The 25079-nt window shown below is 40.9% G+C and overlaps 1 protein-coding gene across 2 annotated transcripts in view; it reads right to left on the reverse strand.

Moving 5' to 3' along the window:
- The window catches only part of LOC121276208 (phosphatidylinositol-3-phosphatase SAC1-like), a 75208-nt gene that overhangs the window by 17132 nt on the left and 32997 nt on the right, over positions 1-25079 (reverse strand). The window contains exons 6-17 of one of the 2 annotated variants that reach the window (XM_041184375.1): positions 22013-22072; positions 19804-19837; positions 15981-16082; positions 14324-14409; positions 13011-13097; positions 12510-12542; positions 12258-12326; positions 12073-12152; positions 6888-6986; positions 6580-6718; positions 1290-1359; positions 315-387 (exon numbers count right to left, since the gene is read on the reverse strand). In XM_041184375.1, coding sequence (XP_041040309.1) covers positions 315-387; positions 1290-1359; positions 6580-6718; positions 6888-6986; positions 12073-12152; positions 12258-12326; positions 12510-12542; positions 13011-13097; positions 14324-14409; positions 15981-16082; positions 19804-19837; positions 22013-22072 — 932 coding nt within the window. The remainder of the gene's footprint in view (positions 1-314; positions 388-1289; positions 1360-6579; positions 6719-6887; positions 6987-12072; positions 12153-12257; positions 12327-12509; positions 12543-13010; positions 13098-14323; positions 14410-15980; positions 16083-19803; positions 19838-22012; positions 22073-25079) is intronic. The other variant, XM_041184376.1, reaches the window with a different exon arrangement.

Genomic DNA, 25079 nt, shown 5'->3' on the forward strand with positions numbered 1-25079 from the left:
ATGGCTACAATACAGGAGGAGGCCATTCAGCCCATTGTATCTGTACCAGCTCTCTGCAAGAACAACTCACCTAGTCCCAGGCCCCCTGCTTTTCCCTCCCGCCTTGCAAATTTTCTCTCTTCAGGTAATCATCCAATTACCTTTGGAAAACTGCAAGCGTCAAAAATCAGACAATTGGATTTTTTAACTTCATATCCCACACTCAAATAGATTTTCAATGCTCCCCTCCCATGCAATATTAATCTGTTTGCAACAAAGCATGCAAGGCGTAAACTAACCACAACAGTTAAGAGTTAATGCTCAAAGATAATTACCTTGTAAAGTCAGTCTTTAAGGCCCCAGTTCCAGCATACTGTTTGGCACATGCATTCGCATTATCTGCCCATGCTGTGGACAAATCAAATTATTGCTAAGTTGTAGTACTTCAGTCAGCAAAGGTAACAACTGTAAAGTATTCAGCAAAAGTAACAATTGTTGGATTTTATTTCCACTGTAGATTTTCCTCCCAACTTTTCTCTACCATTTTCTCCTCTCTCAAAGACAAAGACCCCATGCTGGTATAGGGTTCCCTTTGGCATACTCGGCTAGCCTAAATAGTCAAAATTTGCATTGCCCCTGGCAGCGAGCATGGAAGCATCACAGTCGTCAGCCATTACCATTGTATTCTCACCTGACAGTCCCAAGTGCACAACGCATCTAGCAGGGAGCAACAGATAGCAATCAGAAGCAAGAACTCTCCCACCCACGCGCAGTGATATTAAAAGCAATTGTATTGCTGATAAAGAGAGACATTTTTTGATGAAGCTTTTCATCTTGCACTCATCAGGACAATTTGCAATGTCTTGACCAGTGTCAAGCTGCCTGGTTTAGATTACAAACAGTGTTTGGCAGTTAATTGTCAGTCACCATCAACTGGTGCATTCTCTACCACAGTCCACTTGCCCACCAATCAGCACTCGCTTCTCATACGATATAAATATGTTGCTTCCCCTGACATTGGTATTTTCTTGCAAATTGTCTTGACGAGTGGAGCATGAAAGGCTTTCACAAGCAAAATCCCTCTTTTCTCAGCAATACTCAAGTTCTGTACTACCAAACGACTATTAAACCAATTGTATTGTTCCTACTACTGGGATCAACTCAGCACAAATCAGGAATCAAACCCAAAACCTCCCTGGTCTATACCCTTTGTTTAATCATGAATAAACTTGCTGAACGAATGGAGAAGCCTGCTGTTGCATAGTAAAAGACTTCACCAAACAGGTTTTGATAACTGAATTGAAACTCACCGTTTTTGTAAATTTTTTCAAACTCTGCTTGTTCTTCAATTCTTTGGCCAACATGAAGAACACCCAGCCTCTAAATCCAACAGGAAGAATTGAGAGTTTAATAATTATGGTGATGAGTTGGTTCACATATATATTTTAAACACTTGTAATGTGAAACTTATGGTTCAATTTGGATTTTTTTTCTGCTTTCAAATGAGGTGCTATGTGAGGTGCTCTCAATAACTTAAACTGTGAATAATGTAGTTCTTAACCATATAGATCAGGGTCCTACATTTACTTCCTAGTCTTTGTGAATGAGTCTGTTTGAGCTCAATCACAATTGATCCCCATTTTGCATAGTAAAGTGTTAGAAGAATGCCTCTAAGCAACAACCTACAAACAGTGGCAAGAAGTGTATGTGCAGGAACAGGACTGGTCAGAGTTGTGGTAGCCTATCGGTTGAATTGGCTGCTGACGCCAAATGCTCTAGTCCCCATATGAAAATGAACCATTTGGTCAGGTACCATAGGACCTCTGCTAGCAGATTAACCTTCCTATTATATAATCAATTCCCTGCCTTCAACACTTGGAGGGGCAATGACAGTAGAATTTGAGGGGCAAGATAATATACACAGTTTAGTAAGTATCTAAATAATACGAAATAAATTAAACAACCTCCCTCTATTCTAACAGCTCAGCATGTGCCACAGCAGTACTTAGCGTAATAAATTATAGAGTGTGGTTTAATATTAAAAATGATGGCCATATAGCAGAATAGTTCTCTGTTAACAATGAATTCTCAAACATAACAGATTACTATAATCATTCATCCTGAAGCAGATCAGCTATTGAAATTCAGGCAAGGCAGTGGCTTAGTGGTAGCGTACTGGACTAGTAATCCAGAGGCCCAGGTTAATGCTATGGGGACATGGGTTCAAATCCCATCACGGTAGCTGGTGGAATTTAAATTCAATTAATAAATCTGGAATGTGTCAGTGATGATGACCATGAAACTATTATTGATTGTCATAAAAAGCTATCTGGTTCACTAATAAGTTTTAGGGAAGGAAATCTGCCATCCTTACCTGGTCTGGCCCACACACGACTCTAGGCCCACAGCAAAATGGTTGACTTTTAACTGCCTTTTGAATGGCCTAGCAAGTCACTCAGTTCAAGGGCAATTAGGGAAGGGCAGCAAATGCTCCCCTAACCAGTGACACCCATAAAAAAATTCAAATATTCCCTCTAATTTTGTACAATCCATTATCAAGCTATGTAATATTGTATCTCAGAACTCACCCTGTTATTCTTCATGACAAAGTGCAAATCTTATAAACATTCTATATTACATATGAATGATAAAATGAATAATTTCATAAATTTAAGATGTACAAATTCATGAAAGCATATAAATGTGTAATCAATCTGCATCCATTCATCATTTAATATTGATAATGTAGCAACTGCTATTTACTGTATTTTACATTGGGATAATGTCAAACTTGTTTATTGTGAACACATTTGAAATAATGTTTATGAACGCTATTCATGAAAGTAATGAGACAAAACTTATTTCTCACTGTATACGTTGCAGATATAATGGACAGAATTTCCTGCCCACCGGGCGGGTGGGCCTGACCTGATCTCTAGTGGATGCCATCATTTTACGTGGGTGGGCCAATTAAAGCCCACCCAGCGTGACGTCTGGCTGAAAGCGCAATGTGCGGGCAGGGGGGGAATTCCTCAAAAGTGAGAGTGCGCTCTTTCACTCTTTCGCACATGCGTACGAAAGAGCGCACATCTCCCCGAGGCTAAGTGCTGCCTCAGGGAGATCGCTTACACTTTTAACAAGATTAAAAATAGAAAAAAAAAAATCCTTAACATGTTCCCTCATGTGACAATGTCACATGAGATGGGACATGTTCATAAATTACAGTAAAACTTTATTAAACTTGTTTAAAACCCTGCATGAAACCTCATCCCACTGGAGGATGAGGTTTCATGTTTTTTCTATTGCCCGCCGGGGCTCCTGGCCGACCCACCAACCTTAAGTTTGGACGGGCAGGTCCTTTAATTGTTTAAATGATCCTGTCAATGGCCTCAATTGGCCATTGATAGGTCGGCAGGCCCGCCGCTGATTTTGCTGCCCCCCTGCCTTCCTGAAAATTTAAATGGGCCAGGATGAGGTCAGGGTTTCCCCCGACATCATTTTAAGCGTTGGCGAGCGGACCCCGATCCCCTGCTCACCGACAGCAAAATTCTGCCCAATGTTGAAATAGTAAGCATTTAAAACTCTGCTATTCACGTCCTTACACCAAGTTCCATTCACTTGTCAAGCCGGTGCTCGCTGACCTACAGTCACTCCCAAAGACCTGATTTTAAAATTCTCATTGTTTTCAAATCCCTCCCCATCTCCGTAATCCTCTCCAACCCCACAACTCTCCAATATCTCCGTAATCCCCTCCAACCCCATAACTCTCCGATATCTCTGTAATCCCCTCCAACCCCACAACTCTCCGATATCTCTGTAATCCCCTCCAACCCAACAACTCTCCGATATCTCTGTAATCCCCTCCAACCCAACAACTCTCCGATATCTCTGTAATCCCCTCCAACCCCACAACTCTCCGATATCTCTGTAATCCCCTCCAACCCCACAACTCTCCGATATCTCTGTAATCCCCTCCAACCCCACAACTCTCCGATATCTCTGTAATCCCCTCCAACCCCACAACTCTCCGATATCTCTGTAATCCCCTCCAACCCCACAACTCTCCGATATCTCTGTAATCCCCTCCAACCCCACAACTCTCCGATATCTCTGTAATCCCCTCCAACCCCACAACTCTCCGATATCTCTGTAATCCCCTCCAACCCCACAACTCTCCGATATCTCTGTAATTCCCTCCAACCCCACAACTCTCTGATATCTCTGTAAATCCCCTCCAACCCCACAACTCTCTGATATCTCTGTAAATCCCCTTCAACCCCACAACTCTCCGATATCTCTGTAAATCCCCTCCAACCCCACAACTCTCCAGTATCTCTGTAATCTCATCAATCCCACAACTCTCTGATATCACTGCCCTCCTCGAATTTTGGCCCCTTGAAATCCCCAATTTTAATTGCTCCACCATTGGCGCACGTGTCTTTAGCTACCTAGGCCAAAGCAATGGAATTTCCTTCTTAAAAGTGCCCACCTCAAACTCTCTTTCCTCCCTAAAACCTACCTCTTCGACTGAGCTTTTGGTAATATCTCCTACATAGGTCAGTTTCAAATCTTGCTTTATAATGCTCGTGCAAGTGCCTTGGGATGTTTGATTACGTTAAATGTGCTATGCTAGATAAATACAAGTTGATATAAATCTAATACAGGAGCCAAGGACTTGTGTGCAAAAGCTCCAGGTAATTCTCTTTGTTAATCAATTTGTTTCTAAAAGAATCCAGTTTTACAGTGCTTTTTTAGTAAAGCCCCTGGTTATCAATGCTAAATAGTAAACTGAGCGGACATGGTTTAGGGGAGTTTGGCAGCGAAATGACAAACATTGGATTGCTAAGAAAATTGGCTACATGGTAAATTTTGAGAATCAACAACATGGTTTGCTGTTAAATGTACAAGCAAACCTAAGACAGGTTATTCTGGAAAATGTTCAGAATTTTTCTTAAATTAAAAATAGAAGCAGATCAATTTTCTTTGCTCATATTATAACGGTCACTGAGGTTTGGAATAAATCATCTTTAGCAATGCAAAAAGATCTCAAATTGCAATGTTCTGCCTTGGCCCCTAGTCTGTCCACTGCAGAACTTGAGAAAAGGTGATAATTCTAGACTTCATGAGGCAGTGGGTTCCCAAACCAGAGGTAGTAGTGTAGGAGTGGGTAGAGAAGACTTGCAGGTGATTCTCCGGCTGTGTCTGGAGCAACCCCTATTGGGTTCCCAAAGATGAGATTTTGGGTTTCAAGCTTCGAGACAGCAATGGCACTCAGACTGAGTTTTGACACAAAGCTGGGTCGGAGGGTGAGCTGTGAGGAGGATGCAGAGATGCTTCTGGGCGATTTGGACAAGCTGAGTGAGTGGGCAAATGCATGGTAGATGCAGTATAATGTGGATAAATGTGAGGTTATCCATTTTGGTAACAAAAACAGGAAGGCAGATGATAATCTGAATGGCTATAAATTGAGGGAGGGGAATGTGCAACGTGACCTGGGTGTCCTTGTACACCAGTCGCTGAAGGTAAGCATGCAGGTGCAGCAGGCGGTAAAGAAGGCAAATGGTATGTTGGCCTTCATAGTCAGAGGATTCGAGTGCAGGAACAGGGATGTCTTGCTGCAATTGTACAAGGCCTTGGTGAGACCACACCTGGAATATTGTGTGCAGTTTTGGTCTCTTCATCTGAGGAAGGATGTACTTGCTATAGAGGGAGTGCAGCAAAGGTTTACCAGACTGATTCCTGGGATGGCGGGATTGACATATGAGGAGAGATTGAGTCAATTAGGATTAAATTCGTTGGAATTCAGAAGAATGAGGGGAAATCTCATAGAAACCTATAAAATTCTACCAAGGCTAGACAGGGTAAATGCAGGAAGGATGTTCCCAATGGTGGGGGAGTCCAGAACCAGGGGTCACAGTCTGAGGATATGGGGTAGGCCATTTAGGACTGAGGTGATGAGAAATTTCTTCACCCAGAGAGTGCGGAATTCGTTACCACAGAAAGTAGTTGAGACCAAAACATTGAATGCTTTCAAGAAGGAGTTAGATGTAGCTCTTGGGGCGAAAGAGATCAAAGGGTATGGGGAGAAAGTGGCAGCAGGCTATTGAGTTGGATGATCAGCCATGATCATAATGAATGGCAAATCGAAGGGCCGAATGGCCTACTCCTCCTCTTAGTTTCTGTGTTGACAACTCTGAGGCCACCTAATTGTTCGTGTTTTTTTCCTGCTGGGCAGGCTTGGCTTAATTCCTGTTCTGAGGCCCGATTGGTGCTTTAGCCATAACCTGTAAAAAGGTGGGTCTTCCCTTTATTCAGGGCAACCCAAGTCGTTTCAAAACCTCCCTGCTCAACAATTAGCCCCCTACTCCAGCCCAACAACTCTCTAAAACACCACCCCACTCCTCCAATTTTCACTCTGAGGTCGTACGAAATCTGAGCCATTAAAATGGGGCCACATTGGGAAATAGTTTGGGAAGCATTGCCTTGACGAGTACTGAATCCTGTTTCACTCACCGTTTACAAGCACTGGCATATCTGAATTAAGAGTATGTTTAAACATTAAATCCCCACTAAATAATAAGCTTGTAAAGTGCTTCTAACCTGAAGCTGTGATTGGAGAGAGCGGTGTGCTAACAAGCTTTGCACCACGTTTGTTCGATCCAAACAGTCAATGCAATTGGTCCGGAAAGTTCCTTCCTGCTGTACCAGCATCTTCCCTTCAGTATCCACCAAGAAATAACTATTATTAAAACAGAAAAAACAAGTGACCATTTTTTTTAAAAAAAAAGTTAAAAATGGAAACAGGCAATTTCTCTTTAATCAAAGTATCACTACTTTCATATTTATAGGTAATGAACAGACTTTTTAAAAGATTTCTTTTTCATATTCAATACACGAAAACTACCCACCCATACTCATCTTGTTGGTCTGCTACACGATCCAAAAGGATTTGGAGCCGGTCCCATCTCATACGGCTGCATTCCTTGTGGAAATCAAATGCACAATATCTACAAAATTGACAGCACAATGATTAGTGAACTTTAAAAATAAATAATTCATATGCAGCGCCTCAAATCAAAATTAAGCATTCCCTGGTAGGCATGACACAGGCAAATACAATTTATTCTAGCCTTTCCGAAGACTCCAAACTCACAAGTGCCTTCTATTGCACTATTGTGGAACTTGTGTCTTCCATACCAACCACCCTAATAACCTCAGTGAATTTGCAAGTAAGTGAATGCAAGTGAGGAAGCGAACATGCAAGCACAAGCGAGAATGAGAAAGAACGAGGGAGGAAATGAGCGTGGAAAAAAAAGAGAAACAAAATGGACAAACACGTAAAGCACCTTTCATATCCTCAGGGCATCTTGATAGTCTACACTTTTTGAAGTGTACTCCTATAGAGGTTACCACTGTCTAACCTCCAAGCTTCACATGGTCTCATCTGCTTGTGTGGGCAGCCTGCTGTTTCTCTGGAAACACTCTCAATTCTTTCCCTTAATTCAAATCTGTATTTCAAGGAAAATCCTGGGCCAGAGCTGATGCCACACAGTCCAAGGTGCTTGCCCCAGGTGCAGACAGGTCCACCTCATTTTATAGGGCACTACTCAAGTGACCAATTCTAGATATATTGCTTTATGCCTGAAACAGTAATAATGGAAAAGGCTGTTTCTCTTGAAGACAATAGAGGATATCCTCATCTATACTCCAGTAGAAAAAATGGTCTGCCCAGCCTAACTATTCTCTTTTCTAGTAAATCCAACTGATCACCTTAGAAATTTCTGAGGGAAGGGAAGAAAGGTATGTATAACTCAATGGATGAGCTATTTACCCCTTAAACCACGACAATCTTTAATGGATGAGAGAAAGGCTAGATTAAAAATTCTGCACAACATTTTAAACACCACATGCGCTTTGCTACTTCAATCCTGCTGTCAATGTATGCAATCTTCCTAACCCAAGGCTACTACCATCTAAAAGGACAAGGGGAGCAGATAGATGGGAACATCACCAACTGGAAGATCCCCTCCATCCTGGCCTGGAAATATATCTCATTCCTTCACTGTCGCTGGGTCAAAATCCTGGAACTTCCTCCCTAACAGCACTGTGGGTGTACCTACACAACATGGGCTGCAGCAGTTCAAGAAGGCAGCTCACCACCACCTTCTCAAGGGCGAGGAATGGACAATAAATGTTGGCCCAGCCAGCGAAGCTAACATCGTGTGAATGAAACAAAAAAAATCAATTGATTTTAGCCTTGCAAAAGGTACAGTACCATTAGAAGATAATTTAATAACAATATTCACAGGCATAGCAGAGAAAAGTCTGCTTATGCATAATGTAAAAAATATTTTATTTTCAATCGTCTCATAAATAGAGGAGCCACAGATGCACTAAGTGCATCTGGATTGTAGACATAGCAAGCGTGGGAGTCAGTTGGTCTGCGGATCTCCGTAACTGGAAATTTAAATCAGAAACAAAGTGGAGGAAAATGAAAATAACCTGATAAACATCAGCCAACACAGTTTAAAAAGTTGTTCGTGTTACCTGATTAACCTCATGAATTTACTGGAGGAAACAAGATAGCCAAAGTAACAAGGGGGGGGAGACATACAAGGCTTTTAATAATGTGACACATGACTGAGCCTTTACAAACCACACTCGGTGAGTTACAAGGGTAAGACACTGACGAGGATTAGCAACTGATCAGTGGTACGAAGAAAGGAGAGGGATGTTTTAGAGTCACAGAATTATTACAGCATAGATGGAGTCCATTCTGCAGTACTCAGTCAAAAGAAGGGGAGGGTTCTTCAGGAGTGTGTACTGCAGTCTCTCCTGATATTGTCATACAGAAATAGATTCACAGTCTCAGTATAAGTGGCAGCAAAATTTACAAAATCACACCTGTGAACTCAAAGGTTGTAGCTCAGATATGAGTTTGCACCTGGGCTGATGAATGGCAAACAAAGTTTAATGCCAAAACAAAAACAGAATTACCTGGAAAAACTCAGCAGGTCTGGCAGCATCGGCGGAGAAGAAAAGAGTTGACGTTTCGAGTCCTCATGACCCTTCGACAGAACTTGCGTTCGAGTCCAAGAAAGAGTTGAAATATAAGCTGGTTTAAGGTGTGTGTGTGTGGGGGGCGGAGAGATAGAGAAACAAAGAGGTGGAGGGGGGGGTGGGGGTGTGTGGTTGTAGGGACAAACAAGCAGTGATAGAAGCAGATCATCAAAAGATGTCAACGACAATAGTACAATAGAACACATAGGTGTTAAAATTAAAGTTGGTGATATTATCTAAACGAATGTGCTAATTAAGAATGGATGGTAGGGCACTCAAGGTATAGCTCTAGTGGGTTTTTTTTATATATATAATGGAAATAGGTGGGTAAAGGAAAATCTTTATAATTTATTGGAAAAAAAAGGGAAGGGGGAAACAGAAAGGGGGTGGGGATGGGGGAGGGAGCTTACGACCTAAAGTTGTTGAATTCAATATTCAGTCCAGAAGGCTGTAAAGTCCCTAGTCGGAAGATGAGGTGTTGTTCCTCCAGTTTGCGTTGGGCTTCACTGGAACAATGCAGCAAGCCAAGGACAGACATGTGGGCAAGAGAGCAGGGTGGAGTGTTGAAATGGCAAGCGACAGGGAGGTTTGACAGGTCGTAAGCTCCCTCCCCCATCCCCACCCCCTTTCTGTTTCCCCCTTCCCTTTTTTTCCCAATAAATTATAAAGATTTTCCTTTTCCCACCTATTTCCATTATATATATAAAAAAAAACCCACTAGAGCTATACCTTGAGTGCCCTACCATCCATTCTTAATTAGCACATTCGTTTAGATAATATCACCAACTTTAATTTTAACACCTATGTGTTCTATTGTACTATTGTCGTTGACATCTTTTGATGATCTGCTTCTATCACTGCTTGTTTGTCCCTACAACCACACACCCCCACCCCCCCCCTCCACCTCTTTGTCTCTCTATCTCTCCGCCCCCCACACACACACACCTTAAACCAGCTTATATTTCAACTCTTTCTTGGACTCGAACGCAAGTTCTGTCGAAGGGTCATGAGGACTCGAAACGTCAACTCTTTTCTTCTCCGCCGATGCTGCCAGACCTGCTGAGTTTTTCCAGGTAATTCTGTTTTTGTTTTGGATTTCCAGCATCCGCAGTTTTTTTGTTCTTATTATTATTAAAGTTTAATGCCAACAAGTGTTCCACTGTAACAAAAACAAAAACAGAATTACCTGGAAAAACTCAGCAGGTCTGGCAGCATCGGCGGAGAAGAAAAGAGTTGACGTTTCGAGTCCTCATGACCCTTCGACAGAACTTGAGTTCGAGTCCAAGAAAGAGTTGAAATATAAGCTGGTTTAAGGTGTGTGTGTGGGGGGGCGGAGAGAGAGAGTTCCACTGTATTGGAAGCAAAAATAGGAAACTCTCTCTGCTCCAGGAATGGTTGGGAGATGCTCAGAGGGGAGTTAAGAGAAATCAAGGGGTGTTAGTTAACTCGGAGCAGTTCACCAATTCCAAATAGCACGAGGCAGAAACAGCACAATGGTTTGCGTAAGGCCTCACGTTTTCATGCGATCTCCTGACCAATCTCAATAAGAATAGGGCACACACTTCCGGTGACTGCAACCCAAGGGGACCAATTCACATCTGAAAGACAGTGTAGAGAAGCGGAACACGATCATCCCATACGTTAAAGTGTTCAGCTACAAGGTTTTCTCTGGCGTTGAAAGACGTTATTTTGTGCAACTGATGAGCAAATTTTATAGAGAGGTACTACATATGAAATACTGGGTCAAATTAAATCTGAAACAATGCTTTCAAGCACATTAAGGCTCCAGAGCATGAGAGCTATGAAGGGCAAATTTAAAACAGATGGTAAGGGAGTATTTCATAATGCAGGGGGTGATGAATAACTAACAGATTGAAATGTGGTTATGATTGAGGCTCAGGGACTGAACTTATTTACAAAATAGCTGTGCTGGCTGACATTTATATCAAGTTATTTTCATTTTCCTCCATTTTGTTTCTGATTTCAGTTTTTTTTCCAATTAGTGCAATAAGAAGATACAGAGGCTGCATTTTGGAAAAACAAATCAAATGGGCTTTCTTTTCTTGAACCTTCCTTTGAAAGTTAGTTTGGGTCAGTTTGTAGCACACACACCACGTCAGAAGATTGTATCCTCAAGCCTCCTTTCATACTTGACACAATAATCTAGACTGACAAGCCAGTGGAGTACTGCTGAAGTGCCGAATCATCAAGCTGGTAATCATCAAGCTGGTATCTTGTGAATAGGACATCAAATAAAGGGTCTACTATTTTGTTTTACTGGTTGGATGTTAAAGATCCCAAAAGCACTATGCAGCAAAACAGGAAACCCTCTCAGAATTTTGGCAACATTTCTCTCTCAGCCACCAACACCAAAAATGAATGATAAAAGCAAAGGACTGCGGATGCTGGAAATCCAAAACAAAAACAGAAACAGAAATACCTGGAAAAACTCAGCAGGTCTGGCAGCATCGGCGGAGAAGAGCACAGTTGACGTTTCGAGTCCTCATGACCTTGAGTTCTGCTGAAGGGTCATGAGGACTCGAAACGTCAATTGTGCTATCTGCCACCGATGCTGCCAGATCTGCGGAGTTTTTCCAGGTATTTCTGTTTTTGTATCAAAAATGAATGTCCTGTTAAACCTACTTAATTACGGTCAGTGTGTCATGTATTTATCTATTGAGCAAATCATTGCATTCCAACGTATCTAATTGCGAAGTGCTTTGAGGTATTTCTGAGGAGGCATAACAAGACTATATAAATGCCGAAACGTCAACTCTTTTCTTCTCCGCCGATGCTGCCAGACCTGCTGAGTTTTTCCGGGTGGTTCTGTTTTTGTTTTATATAAATGCAAGTCTATCTTTCTTTTCTTGAGAACAGGCAGTCCAACCCCCATTTCGTGCATTGTTTTCTTGTGCAATAAACGCAAGACAAGGAGGAAACTGCACTTGCTTGAGTCACTTCTAACAATTTTTTTTAATAAATAGAAAGAAAATATTGATAGCATTAAGCTCTCCAGGTATAGTGGAAACGTACTTAACCATCCCATTGCCCAAGCTTGAAGCCATTTTGGAGAAAACCTGTTCAAGGGATTTTTCAGGACCCTTCTGGTCAATCTGTAAAGTGAAAATATTAAAAAAAAAACAAAAGTGTCCCATTTTCATCAAAGATAAGAATTCACATTTTAGTATGAAGACATATTTGACAAAAATAAAACATACCAAGTTAACTATCACTTGCTTCCCATAACTAATGAGCTGCGAATCAAAATGCCTTTGAAAGCCATCCATCTGAAATCAAAATTGAAAGATGTTTAGAATCCGCTTTTAACCAAAAAAAACCAGTCAAAAAGCATCAATAATCTAAGTAGTGCACTAAAGCGCTAAAACTGCTCTCTATGGCTTAGGTGGTTATTGAAAGGACAAGCAATATGACACAGCACAATAATGCATTATGCAAATTTCTACACTCACCATATGGAGCGCAATTTGCTGCCCAGGTATATTCTGGAAGGAGTGAAAATGCCAATTTCTGAGCAAAAACAAATCACTTGCCCTATTTTTAAAAGTTAACATCTAAGTACTTAACACCTTGGTTGCACTGAAATCAGAATTAGAAAGAATGCTACATGTATAACCTCAATTTGAAAATGAAATACCTTCCAACATATCACATTCTAGTTTTTAAACAACACAATTATCTTAAAAAACATGGTTTAAAATAGGTTTTTGCATAGCCTGAACAGCGTTGCTTAACTACATGAATTCAAGTTGTTTTTCCAAGCAACTAATATATTTGAAACCTAATAGGCAACTCTGCCAAGGAAAATTACACATTTATTGTATTCAAAATGAGTATTGGTACAAAACAAACCTGCAAACATACATAAATCAGCACAGTAAAACTCTTCTCTTACTGCAGGTCAACAGGCTCCTTATGGAAACTTGTCATTTTGTGTTTTCAAACGTACTCACATGGTTCATGGATTTACTGATCTGGGGCTTTGGTTTGTATCTCAAGTTTGGCCTTTGTGACCAGAAAAAGGGAATTGATCCTCGTGTCTTGAAAACAGAAAAAAAATCAAAGGAGAAACTTATTCAACATCGGCAGCCTTTAAGGTATGGAAAGCAGAAGGTGTTCATAGCAGCTCTGCTACTAACACATTCTACTTTCATACCTTTATGCCACTATCGGTACCTCCTTTAGCCATTAACACTACCAATAACACTCCCTTTGTCTTTTTGTCCATGACATCTTTGTCAATCTCTCCTTAGCCCCCACCTATCACTGACCTTCTTATCCAGCTTCACCTGCTCCACCCCTCTCTTAAACAGCATAAATTTCATAATTTCTACTCCTCTTTAGCTCTGATGAAGAGTCAGATGGGCTGAAAATGTTAACTCTGTTTATCTCTCCACAGATGCTGTCAGGTCTGCTGAGCTTTTCCAGCATTTTCTGTATTTATTTCAGATTTCCAGCATCCGCAGTATTTTGCTTTTATCTTAGGGATAATGTTCTCACATTTGTAAACTCTACTGTGTGCATCCATTCCCATACAAAGTTCCTTTCACTCATCATCTTTTTTGCTGTTGACATACATTGGCTTTCCCAGTCCCCAACACTAATTTTAAATACCCATTTAAAAACCTTCATGGCCTCCCTCTTCCCTATCTCTGCAACATTCTTCAGCCTTAAACCCCTCCCCAGAACTCTGCATTTCTATGACTTTGGCCCCTTGCACATTCCCCACTCTCTTCACACTACTATCACTGGCTGTGGCTTGAGCAGTCCAGGTCATATGCTCTGGAATTTTCCCTCTAAAACTTCTCTGGCACTTCAATTCCCTCTCCTCATTTAAAAACTTGGTTAAAACCCACCTCTTTAACTACAATTTTAGTCATACTTCCTCAGTATTTTCTAGGACTTGATGGTGATATCTGACTACACATTTGGGGAGAAGCCACCTTCTTTAAAAAGGTGTTTATTAAATGCAAGCTATTGCTGTCCTGCCCTACTACCCCTTACCATCTGTAGCAAAGCCTTCAGCCACTGTGGCTACACTCACTCTGCCTCCCTGCCCACCTTCTTTAAAGCCTTCTCAAAGCCCATCTTTTTGCCAAGACCTCTGGTCACCCCTCCCAATTTCTCCATTCACAGCTCAGCATTAATTTTCCGTTACCATTCCCGTTTGGGAAGTGCAATGGGATGGTTTTCACATTAAAGGGCTAAAGAAATCTTAAGTTTCGTTGTCATGTAACAAGCTCAATACACAGTGAAAGTTACTTACTTGTACAAATGAAACTTTATAACCATTGTATTGTACTATTTGTTCGGTCTCTACAAAATTTGCAGCATGTCCTTCAGAATCAATACCTAAAAAAGTTTATATAGAGTTTCAAAAGTTTAAATTAATCATCCAATTTAAATTATAGGTTACGCCTCTCAACTAAAGTGACAATTTACATAAAGACCTAACCTCTAATAATTCTTATTTTCTCCAATGCATCTCATTTCAATTTGCCAAATTACCTGAAAATGGGAGACAAAACAGGAATAGAAAATAGCAAAAGGCCTTTGCTGGTCCAAGAGGAGTTGGATAAAGTACAGAGTTGACAACCAGGAATTTAAAAGTAAATGTAAAAAAAAGTTACACACATGCGAGCATAATCTATGTAGCAAAAACAGTTCTCTACTGGCTTAGCAACAATGATACAAATATTTAGTCAATAAATGTTGCAATATGGAAATTGGAATCCCCAAAACAGCTGTGGATATAAATTTATAAGTATTATTCAGACAACAAATGACAAAGTTCATATTGAAGGACTCTTAGTTTGCAGAAGATTGAGGGAAAATTGTTTGCTTGATGGACAAACACAATTTTCACTGAAATACACGACCTATACTAGTTAACTTTCCTTCCCTATACATGCACTAATTCTTGGTCCGAAAACCTGTCTGCTAGTGTTTGTTTGCAACAAGCTAATAGGAAATCATAAGCACAAACCTACATCCTACCTTTGTGTGGCATAGTGCAATAGTACACCAACACTTTTATGGCTGTACTTTCTCGAAAAAAAAAATCATGAAAAACAGATGAGGGAAGCCTTATGGTGCAACTTAGCTCATCCATTCAGGAAAACAGAACTCAAACATTTCACTTTTCAATTATAACATAGCCTGAATCTCAAGTTAAAATGAACAGGTCATTGTTGGTATTGCCAAAAATAGAAAATCTAGACCCTGATCTCATCTCATCAGCTAGAGGGATGGATCTTAAATGAAGCAAAAAATATCAATTCCACAAAAGAACCCTACACCCAGGAGGTCATTTTAGATAATTTTCTTCCTAACATCAGATCTAGATCAATCCTCATCAGCTTTAGCCCATGCGTTTTGTTCTACTGCACAGTCCTAGTTTTAAGTTTACCTCATTGATATCAAGGAATATTTTGAGGCATTATAGAAGATTCCCTCTGGACAAAAGACTCCAATTTTCTCCAGTCATTCTTTATAACATTATGCAACCACATCAAAGGTCGACCTTATGGTCCCTTCTCTGCATTTGTTCCACAGCCGGAATGTTACTTTTGTGTCTTAGTGTCCAAAAATAGACAAACCTCGAGGTGTAGTTTGAACTACACCATACAGTTAAGAGAACATCCCTTGTTATGTCCCGTCAATTACATAGTTAAGGTTTGTTAATGCCAATTATATTGCTCAGTTTAAGAGAAACATGGGATGGGTATTAATCGTCTTTGAGAACATATAACTAGGGGATAGCGGGGACACTGGGTTGTGTGGGTGGAGAGCAGTGAGACTGAACAAATCATTAAACTCTCTCAATAAAGAAAAGTTGCGTTTCTTGGTTTCAGCTATACCAATCAATTCGGATCGTTAACATCCCTCAGCTAACTGATCACTAACAGAATCGGTCCACTTACCTCGAACATAGTACCGGACTCCCGCCCTGAAACAACTCCTCCTGGAGAGAACTGTCCAGTCAAAATATTTTCCATTTATGCTGCAACGTTTCACAGTCAAGACTGAGATAAGAAATAGATGGTTAAGGATATTCAAAATAAGTAACATTGTGGAGGTTCTATCATTTGAAGGATTGACTACAGGATGCATATTGCGTTTATTATTTCAAAAATATCAACTCCAAATTTAATACAAAGTTTTAAGGTGAAGGTCACGTATGATCTACTAGGTTTGCAAACATGAAGCATAGTATTTCTATAACAATCTTTTGCTGAACAACAGCGCTACAAAAATAGGCAGTTAAATGGAAAAAGATTGAGATATTTCATAAGTACATAAGTTCACCTAATTAAATTGAGAACTTTATCCAAGCTGGCCGTTAAACCTACACCTTTTACCAAAAAACTAACTATTGTAATGGTTACAACAAATAGTAATAATTAGCTCTTACCATTATTTATAAAATGCGATTAATAGTGTAATCTGAAAGACCTTTTGAGGTTTTACCTTTGTAGTAAGTTTGTCAGCATCCTAGACACTCACTTTATAGTTGAAAGCTACACAAAACTTAATTTTGCAATCACCCGTATTAGATAGATCCAAAAGTGTATGTTTCTCAATACACCCATTTCCTGAAGAGAGCTCAGGAACATTTCATGCAAAACTGTCAAACAAAATATAAATTTGATGAATTGTATAATTCCATTACCTCTGAAGTGCACTGAGTCACAAAAATCATGATGCCAGCCTTGTCACCAATTTAAAGAAAGTGCAATTGATTCTGCACCTCATCCCAAAGAATACTTAAAATCTGCTCAGGACATTTATGTTAAATATCTCAAAAGCTATTGGACTATTTGCAAAGGCAGCAACACTTCTGTCAGTACAGATAACTCCAAAATTTAGAAAGCAAAATGTATGAGCACCTTGTTAACTCCAGCTCTGACCTCCAGGTACCTTATTAACTTCAGTACGATCTTCCAGATACCTCATTAACTCCAGCAACAATCCCCAGGTACCTCTAACTGCAGTACTCAACTCCACTTACCTCATTAACACAGGCACCTCATTAACTGCAGCACTGAGCCCCAGGACCTCATCCACTCCCGGTACCTCTAACTCCAGTACTGACTCCCACATACCTCGTTAACTCCAGCACTGAACCCCAGGTATCTCAATAGCTCCAACACTGACCCTCAAGTATCTTAAGGTATCTCCAACTCCTGCACTGACCTCCAGGTATTGCTCTTAGAGCACAAATTGGCTCCACTACTGACTCTCAGCAAAATGTAAAATCCCACTCCCTCAACAGTCTGATAAAAGGAGGGGTGAAAAAGGTTACAATTCAGTGCATCAATCTACAGAATTTCTTATTACTTGTTTTCACCATAATACAGTTTGTTATGAAAAAGCTTCATGTGAGTTACAGGCACCTCAAACAAACAGACTTCATGATATGCTCTCCAATAAAACGGGTGACAAAACACATCAAACTATCAGGTTTAATTCAAGTGTCACTGAAATGCTCCAGGGATCAATATTCCACTTCCAAAAAAAACCCCCAAAAATATTAAAAACTAAATCCCTTCTGAAGTTACATGCTGGGTGACCCAATAAATCCGCAAAGCACCATACATGTGAGGAAGCTAATCTAGGCTATAAGAAGCTTTATAAGTTTCCCAATTAAGATTGTTTGTTGTTAGGAATGGAGGAGTCATCATTTTATTGAAAATCCCTTTTCCATTTTAATGACCATCATAGATCTACTAGATTGGTGTGTGGATAAAAATGTAACATCAAGCCATTAATCAACAGCACACTGATAAATATTTTATGGCTGAAGAAAGTTGTACAAATTGATCTAATTCATCTCTTTTGCCTTGCTTCAAGTCCCACGAAGGGCACTTGCAACAATAAAAAACTGTAATGACCATTAGATTGAAAAATTAAGACTATGATTTTAATCTAAAAAAGCACAGCAGAAAAGTTAAAAGAAATAAAGAAAATGGATTGTGAAAGAGAGACAAGATAAGAGCGTTAGGTGCCCGTTGGTCATTTTCAATCTGTCAGCCAAACTTAGAGACAGCTCTGTGTGAAGTGGCAGTAATAGGATGTCTCCTCCAATGTGTCATGACTTCAGAGGCATTCAAAAGGAACTGCTCTTCAATAAAATCCCCGTCCACTAAGTCAGTAAAGACAAAAGCAAAAAACTGGATGCTGGAAATCCAAAACAAAAACAAAAATACCCGGAAAAACTCAGCAGGTCTGGCAGCATCTGCGGAGAGGAACACAGTTAACGTTTCGAGTCCAAGTGACCCTTCAACAGAACTATGTAAAAATAGAACAGAGGTGAAATATAAGCTGGTTTAAGGGGGGGTGGGACAAATAGAGCTGGATAGGGGGCCAGTGATAGGTGGAGATAACCAAAAGATGTCACAGATAAAAGGACAAAGAGGTGTTGGAGGTGGTGATATTATCTAAGGAATGTGCTAATTAAGGGTAGAAAGCAGGACAAGCAAGGTACAGATAGGCCTAGTGGGAGTGGGGTGAAGGAATCGAAATAGATTAAAAGGTAGAGATAAAATAATGGATGGAAATACATTTAACAATAGTGGAAATAGGTGAGAAAAGAAAAATCTATATAAATTATTGGAAATAAAAGGGGGGGGATCGGAAAGGGGGTGGGGATGGAGGAGAGAGTCCATGATCTAAAATTGTTGAATTCAATATTCAGTCCGGAAGGCTGTAAAGTGCCTAGTCGGAAGATGAGGTCCTGTTCCTCCAGTTTGCGTTGAGCTTCACTGGAACAATGCAGCAGGCCAAGGATAGACATGTGGGCATGAGAGCAGGGTGGAGTGTTGAAATGACAAGGGACAGGGAGGTCTGGGTAATGCTTGCGGACAGACTGAAGGTGTTCTGCAAAGCGGTCACCCAGTCTGCGTTTGGTGAGTAAAGACTTTGCAGTGACTGTCACTTCAAATTCTGTGAAAGCTGGAATTCTTTTTGCCCAATTAGGAGGCGTATATGTCAGCGATGAGTATAAACATACGCAATAAACATGACAGCAAGCAGGAAATAGCAGCCCAAAGGAAAGTGACAAAAAGGAGTCAATTAGGAATGCAAGCAATATTAATCCGTTAAATTTTAGAACTTTCATAAAATAATAAAAGAAATGAAACTGTGATAAACAGTTACAGAGGTGAGAAAAACCAACTGAGGTTAATATACTGCTGGCAGAAGCAGTAATACTGGAATTCAACAATGCCAATATTCTACTGCTATGTAGACATTACAACACAATTATAGTTATGTCAAAGATGTAACCTAACAGTGAGGATACATCTCATTGTTAGGAGTATGGCTTTTGGCCTCAGATCCTCACACCGGAACTTCCTCCCTTAACTTCTTTGCTCAGATGCGTGTGAAAGGTCCTATGGCACTTTTTCAAAGAGCGGGGGATTTATCCCTGGTGTCCTGGCCAATATTGATCCCCATTCAACATCACAAAAAACAGATGGTCTGGTCATCATCACCTTGCTGTTTGTGGAAACTTCCTGTGTGCAAATTGGCTGCTGTGTTTCTTACATTACAACAGTGACTACACCTTATTCATTGGCTGTAAAACGTTTTGAACCAGCTGGTGGTTGTGAAAAGTGCTATATAGATATAAGCTTTTGCTTTACAAACAAAGTACTCCTACTAACGCCAATTTACGCTTTGACCAGGCATTTTGATTTATAATTCCTATAACCACTACTTCAACACCAGTTTGCAAAAGGATACAGCCATGAATCACTGGAACAGCAAATCTATGAAGCTGTTTGGGAGAAAAGAACAATAAATTAACTCAGCTGGGAATGTTTTAGAATTGGACAGATATCAATGTTCGTTAGTTGGCAATTGGGAGTGCAATGCTTTGAACATAGTACTGCAATTTTAAAAACAAAAATGATGGTCAGTGTTCAACAAGGGGAGATGCTAAGTCACATTTTCATCGTGTAAAATAAAGGAGACAAGATGGTTAGACTTCTGGCTAGAAAATTAAGAGGTTAAAAACTAGGAATCTGTGGACATTCAAAATAATTGATCAGTCCTGCACAATAATGAGAGTAATAAAACACTGCCTGGGGATGGTGTCCCAAGTGGAATGGAGTCCCAACCCCAGGCAGCATCCTCCTTTTAGTGTACTGCTTCAACACTTTTGGTCTAAAGGAAGATATTTAAAGTGCTGACAATCAGTTAAGGTGAATAATACAACTGCTGTGATCGTCAAGTATTTTTCTAACCAATCTGCTTTAACAACAGCAACTTTCACATTCTTAAAATGTCAGAAAAATATTTAATTACTCATTAGAACATAAGGAGATCCCTATTCAGCAGTTAATATTTGAGTGCGCAACTCAGTCATACATTCTGCCTCCACAACATGTTCCTCTTCCACATTTTGAAACAAATACAGATTCACAGAATCTTAACAGCACAGAAGGAGGCCATTTGGCCCATCATGTCTGCACTGTCTCTCCAAATGAGCATTATGACCGATTGCCCTGTGTTTTCCTCGTACCTTTCCACTTTCTTTCTATTCAAATAATCATCTAATGCCCTCTTGAATGCCTCAATTGAGCCTATCTCCACCACACATCCAGGTAGTGCATTCCAGACCTGAACCACTCATGAGAAAAAAACTTTCTCACAACATGTCACACATGTTTCTTTTGCAAATCACTTTAAATCTGAGCCCTCTCTTAATCGTGTTACGAGTGGGAACAGCTTCTCCCTATCTACTCTGTCCAGCCCCATCATGATTTTGAATATCTCAGCCTTCTCTCCAAGGAAACAGTCCCAACCTTTCCAATCTATCCTCATAGCTGAAGTTTCTCAAGCCCGGAACCATTCTTGTAAACCTTTTCTGCACCCTCTCCAATGTATTCACATCCTTCCCATAATATGGTGCCCAGAACGGTACACCATATTCAGTAATGAACCTCAAAGGATAATGCACAGTTCTGAATGGGTGAAGTAAGATAAACGCTAACAGCTCTGTCTCCAGCCCAGAAGTTGAGAATGCCATTAGGGAAAAATGGGTGTAACAGTTTATCTTGGTCCACAGGTCAGGAGTGTGATGGAATACTCTCCACCTGCCTAGATGAGTGCAGCTCCAACAACACTCAAAAAGTTTGACACCATCCAGGACAAAGCAGCCCGCTTGATTGACACCCCATCCACAAACATCCACTCCCTCCACCACTGACGAACAGTGGCAGCAGTGTGTACCATTTACAAGATGTGTTGCAGGAGCTTACCAAGGTTCCTTAGGCAGCCATACCATCCAGAAGGACAAGGGCAGCAGACACATGGGAACACCGCCACCTGGAAACTCCCCTCCAAGACACTCACCACCCTGACATGGAAATATATCGGCTGTTCCTTCACTGTCGCTGGATCAAAATCCTGGAACTCCCTCCCTAACAGCACTGTGGGTGGACCTACATCACATGGACTGCAGCAGTTCAAGAAGGCAGCTAACCAGCATCTTCTCAAGGGCAATTAGGAGTGGGCGATAAATGCTGGCCTTGCCAGTGACACCCACATCCCATGAATGAATTAAAAAACAACTTAGTTTCCATTTCTAATGCTGGTAAGGGCATGGCTGGATTAGTTCACTTCCATATCCACTTCTACGCAGACTTCTTAACTCAACAACACTGCTTGACTCAACAGTCCTGGCCCAACACATGAAAAGACTGTGACACAATGTATTGACACAATACAATACTGACTTGCAAACTGAATTCAGTGGTTAACAGAATTAGCTAAATTATTAATGCAGGTAGAGAATTAGTTTTCTACTGGGAATGCTTCTGGAAATGACAATGAATTGCGCACCAGCCCTCTGTCCTTTCAGCATAAGATTGGGCAAGATTTTATGGCCTTCTCCTGTGCTGTATCATTTTACGATTCTAAACAAAACCTGCATTACAAAAGAGCTCACCTCTGGCTGTGCAGCAAATTCCCGCAGGAGGTGCCCATTCCATACAAAGCGCTGATCTGCCTGCAAGGATAATGTCATTGTAAACATGGGTACAATGTAAACAGAACACACTGTTTAATTAGATACACGCAGCATGATAGTAAAAGTTTAAACCTGCAATACCTCCATTCAACAAGATGAGCTTACCTCTGCTATATGCTTTCTGATATGGATATAGCAGAACAGCCCATGTTAAAAACAGCTCCCTTAAAACCAGGATGGTGCCAACCAGCTTTTAGGAACAACTCCAGCTGCTCAAATGGCAGCTCTAGACGTTTAACAGAGCCAATGTGCAAGCACCATGGGACATTCTTCTGTTAAATAGTTGTTGTTGATGTTAGTGCAAGTCTAGTACACAGGCGAGCAAAGCAGATGTGTGGCTGGCAATACAGTCAACTTGTTTCTCCCTGAGAGCTGCCCAAATTACTCCATATCTTATTCCACAGACAAAGTCAAAATCAGGACTGGATCATTCTTACATTGGAGCTTGGCAGACTATCCACTGCTAAAGTCAGTCTCAAAACACTAGCGTTGCTAAGTGATACCAACTACTCCAGGCTACTGCAGGCAATCAAATCCAGCCGACTCTACATTAAACACATCTGAAAATGAATCACCCACATTTACATTATTAGAATCTGTATCACCTCAGATTCACCATTACCCATCTGGTTCACTAATGTCCTTTAAGGAAGGAAAACTGTTGCCCTTACCTGGTCTGGCCTAATGTGACTCCAGATCAACAACAGTGTGGTTGACTCTTAAATACCCTCTGAACAAGGGCAATTAGGGATGGGATATAAATGCTGGCCTAGCCAGCGATGCCCACATCCCATGAATGAATTAAAAAAAAACTATAGGTTGACCTTTGTCAAGCTGCTTAACTTAAGTAAAGTTTGGAACTATATACATCTGCTCCGGTATTTTCCGTATTCCAACCTCATTTCATTCCAAACCTTTTAACTGTACGGTGTGGAACATTTCCAACCATTGTCCAAGTGTGAAAGGGGACATGGTGAAAAAATGAACGGCAAAATAAACATTTACACAATGTTATACAAAACAATGATATTTTCTGCATTTGAAAAATAGATATTCTAAAATATTCATGTGGCGGTGGTGTTACAGTTCACTCAGGGAGTTCGAGTTGCATATTGTAGCCTGGAGCCATGGATAGTGATGGTAGAGATTCTTTCCATCACATGGCTGAGCAGGGAGCTCTCCCACTCTTACTGCCTGCTGTTGGTGTGTGTTGCAAGGACTTGCAGGTTGATACTCAACCTGTTTGGCCATGTTATGAACAGATCTTGCATGGCCATCAAGTCCTGAACTAGGACTTGAACCCGGAGCTTCTGGCCTAGACGTAGGGGATACTACCCACTGCGCCATAAGACCTCCAAATATTGAAACAATATATATTTTTTAAGCTCTCAATTATTTTTCCTCACAATCCATGGTGTTTCTTTCAAAATTGATTCACACTGAACTTATTTTATACAGCATCCCGGCTTTTAATGCCAAAGGCTTTTGCTCCAGAACTAATTGTGCCCCTAGCCAAGGTGTTCCAGTACAGCTACAACACTGGCATATGCATGGCATGTGGAAAATTGCCCAGCTATGCCCTGTCCACAAAAAGCAGGTAATATCCAATCAGCTAGTTCCTGCCCCATCATTCAGTAAAGTGATGGAAAGAATCTCCTGACAGTGCCATCAAGCAGCATTAATCTGCCTATAACCTGCTCACCAATGCTCCGTTTAGGTTCCACTTGGTTTCAGTCCATGTTACAGCCTTGGTCCAAACATGGGCAAAAGAGCTAATTCCAGAGGTAGGTGACTGTCCTCGATATCAAGGCAGCATTAGACCAAGTGTGGCATCAAGGAGCCCTAGCAAAATTGAAGCTAATGAGAATGAGGGAGAAAACTCCACTGGTTAGAGGCTTACCGAGCACAAGGGAAGATGGTTATGGTAATGGAGCTAATTAGTCCCAGAACATCACTGCAAGAGTTCCTCAGGGTGGTGTTTTAGATGCAACCATCTTCAGCTGTTTCATCAATGAACTTCCCTCCATCATTAGGTCAGAAGTGGGAATGTTTGCTCAAGATTGCACAGTCTTCAGTCCCATTCATAACTCCTCAGATGATGAAGTAGTTCATACCACATGCAGCAAGGCCTGGATAACATTCAGACTTGGGCTGATAACTGGCAAGTAACATCCATGCCATGAACATGTGAAGCATGACCATCTCCAACATGAGAAATTCTAACCACCTTGCCTGGACATTCAACAATACTACCTTCATTGAATTCCCCACCATCAATATCCTGGGGGGATCACCACTGACCAGAAACTTAACTGGTCAATCACATAGAGAATGTGCTAAAAGAACAAATCTGAAACTGGATATTCTGCAGCAAGTAACTCAACTCCCTAAAGCCTTTCTACCACCTACAAGGCACAATTCAGGAGTGAGAGGAAATAACTCTCCCACTTGCCTGGATGAGTGCGGTTCTAATAACCCTCAAGAAGCTCAACACCATCCAGGACAAAGCAGCCCACTTGATCAGCACTCCACCAGCACTTTAAACATTCATTCTATTCACCAATGAGGCACAGTGTGCACCATAAACAAGATGTGCTGCAGCAACTGGCCAAGCCTCCTTCAACGACACATTCCAAACCTGCTAACTCTACCACCGAGAAGGACAAGGGCAGCAGGCACATGGGAATACCACCAGCTGAAAGTTCCCCTCCAAATCACCCACCATCCTGACTTGGAAATATATCACCGTTCCTTCATCATCGCTGGAACTCCCTACCTAACAGCATTGTAGAAATACCTTCACTACACAGACTGGAGGGGTTCAAGGCAGCAGTTCACCATCACCTTCTCTAGGGCAGTAAATGCTGGGCTCGCAAAGGACGAGTACATTCCATGAATGAATTTTAAAAAATGCCTGTTAACCCATGTTGGAACTGTTCCTGCAGCACTACAAAATGTATTCCCAACCATACTTTGTAGCTGTGGA

The sequence above is a fragment of the Carcharodon carcharias genome, chromosome 3 (genome assembly GCF_017639515.1).
Source record: "Carcharodon carcharias isolate sCarCar2 chromosome 3, sCarCar2.pri, whole genome shotgun sequence".
Classification (NCBI taxonomy): Eukaryota; Metazoa; Chordata; class Chondrichthyes; order Lamniformes; family Lamnidae; genus Carcharodon; species Carcharodon carcharias.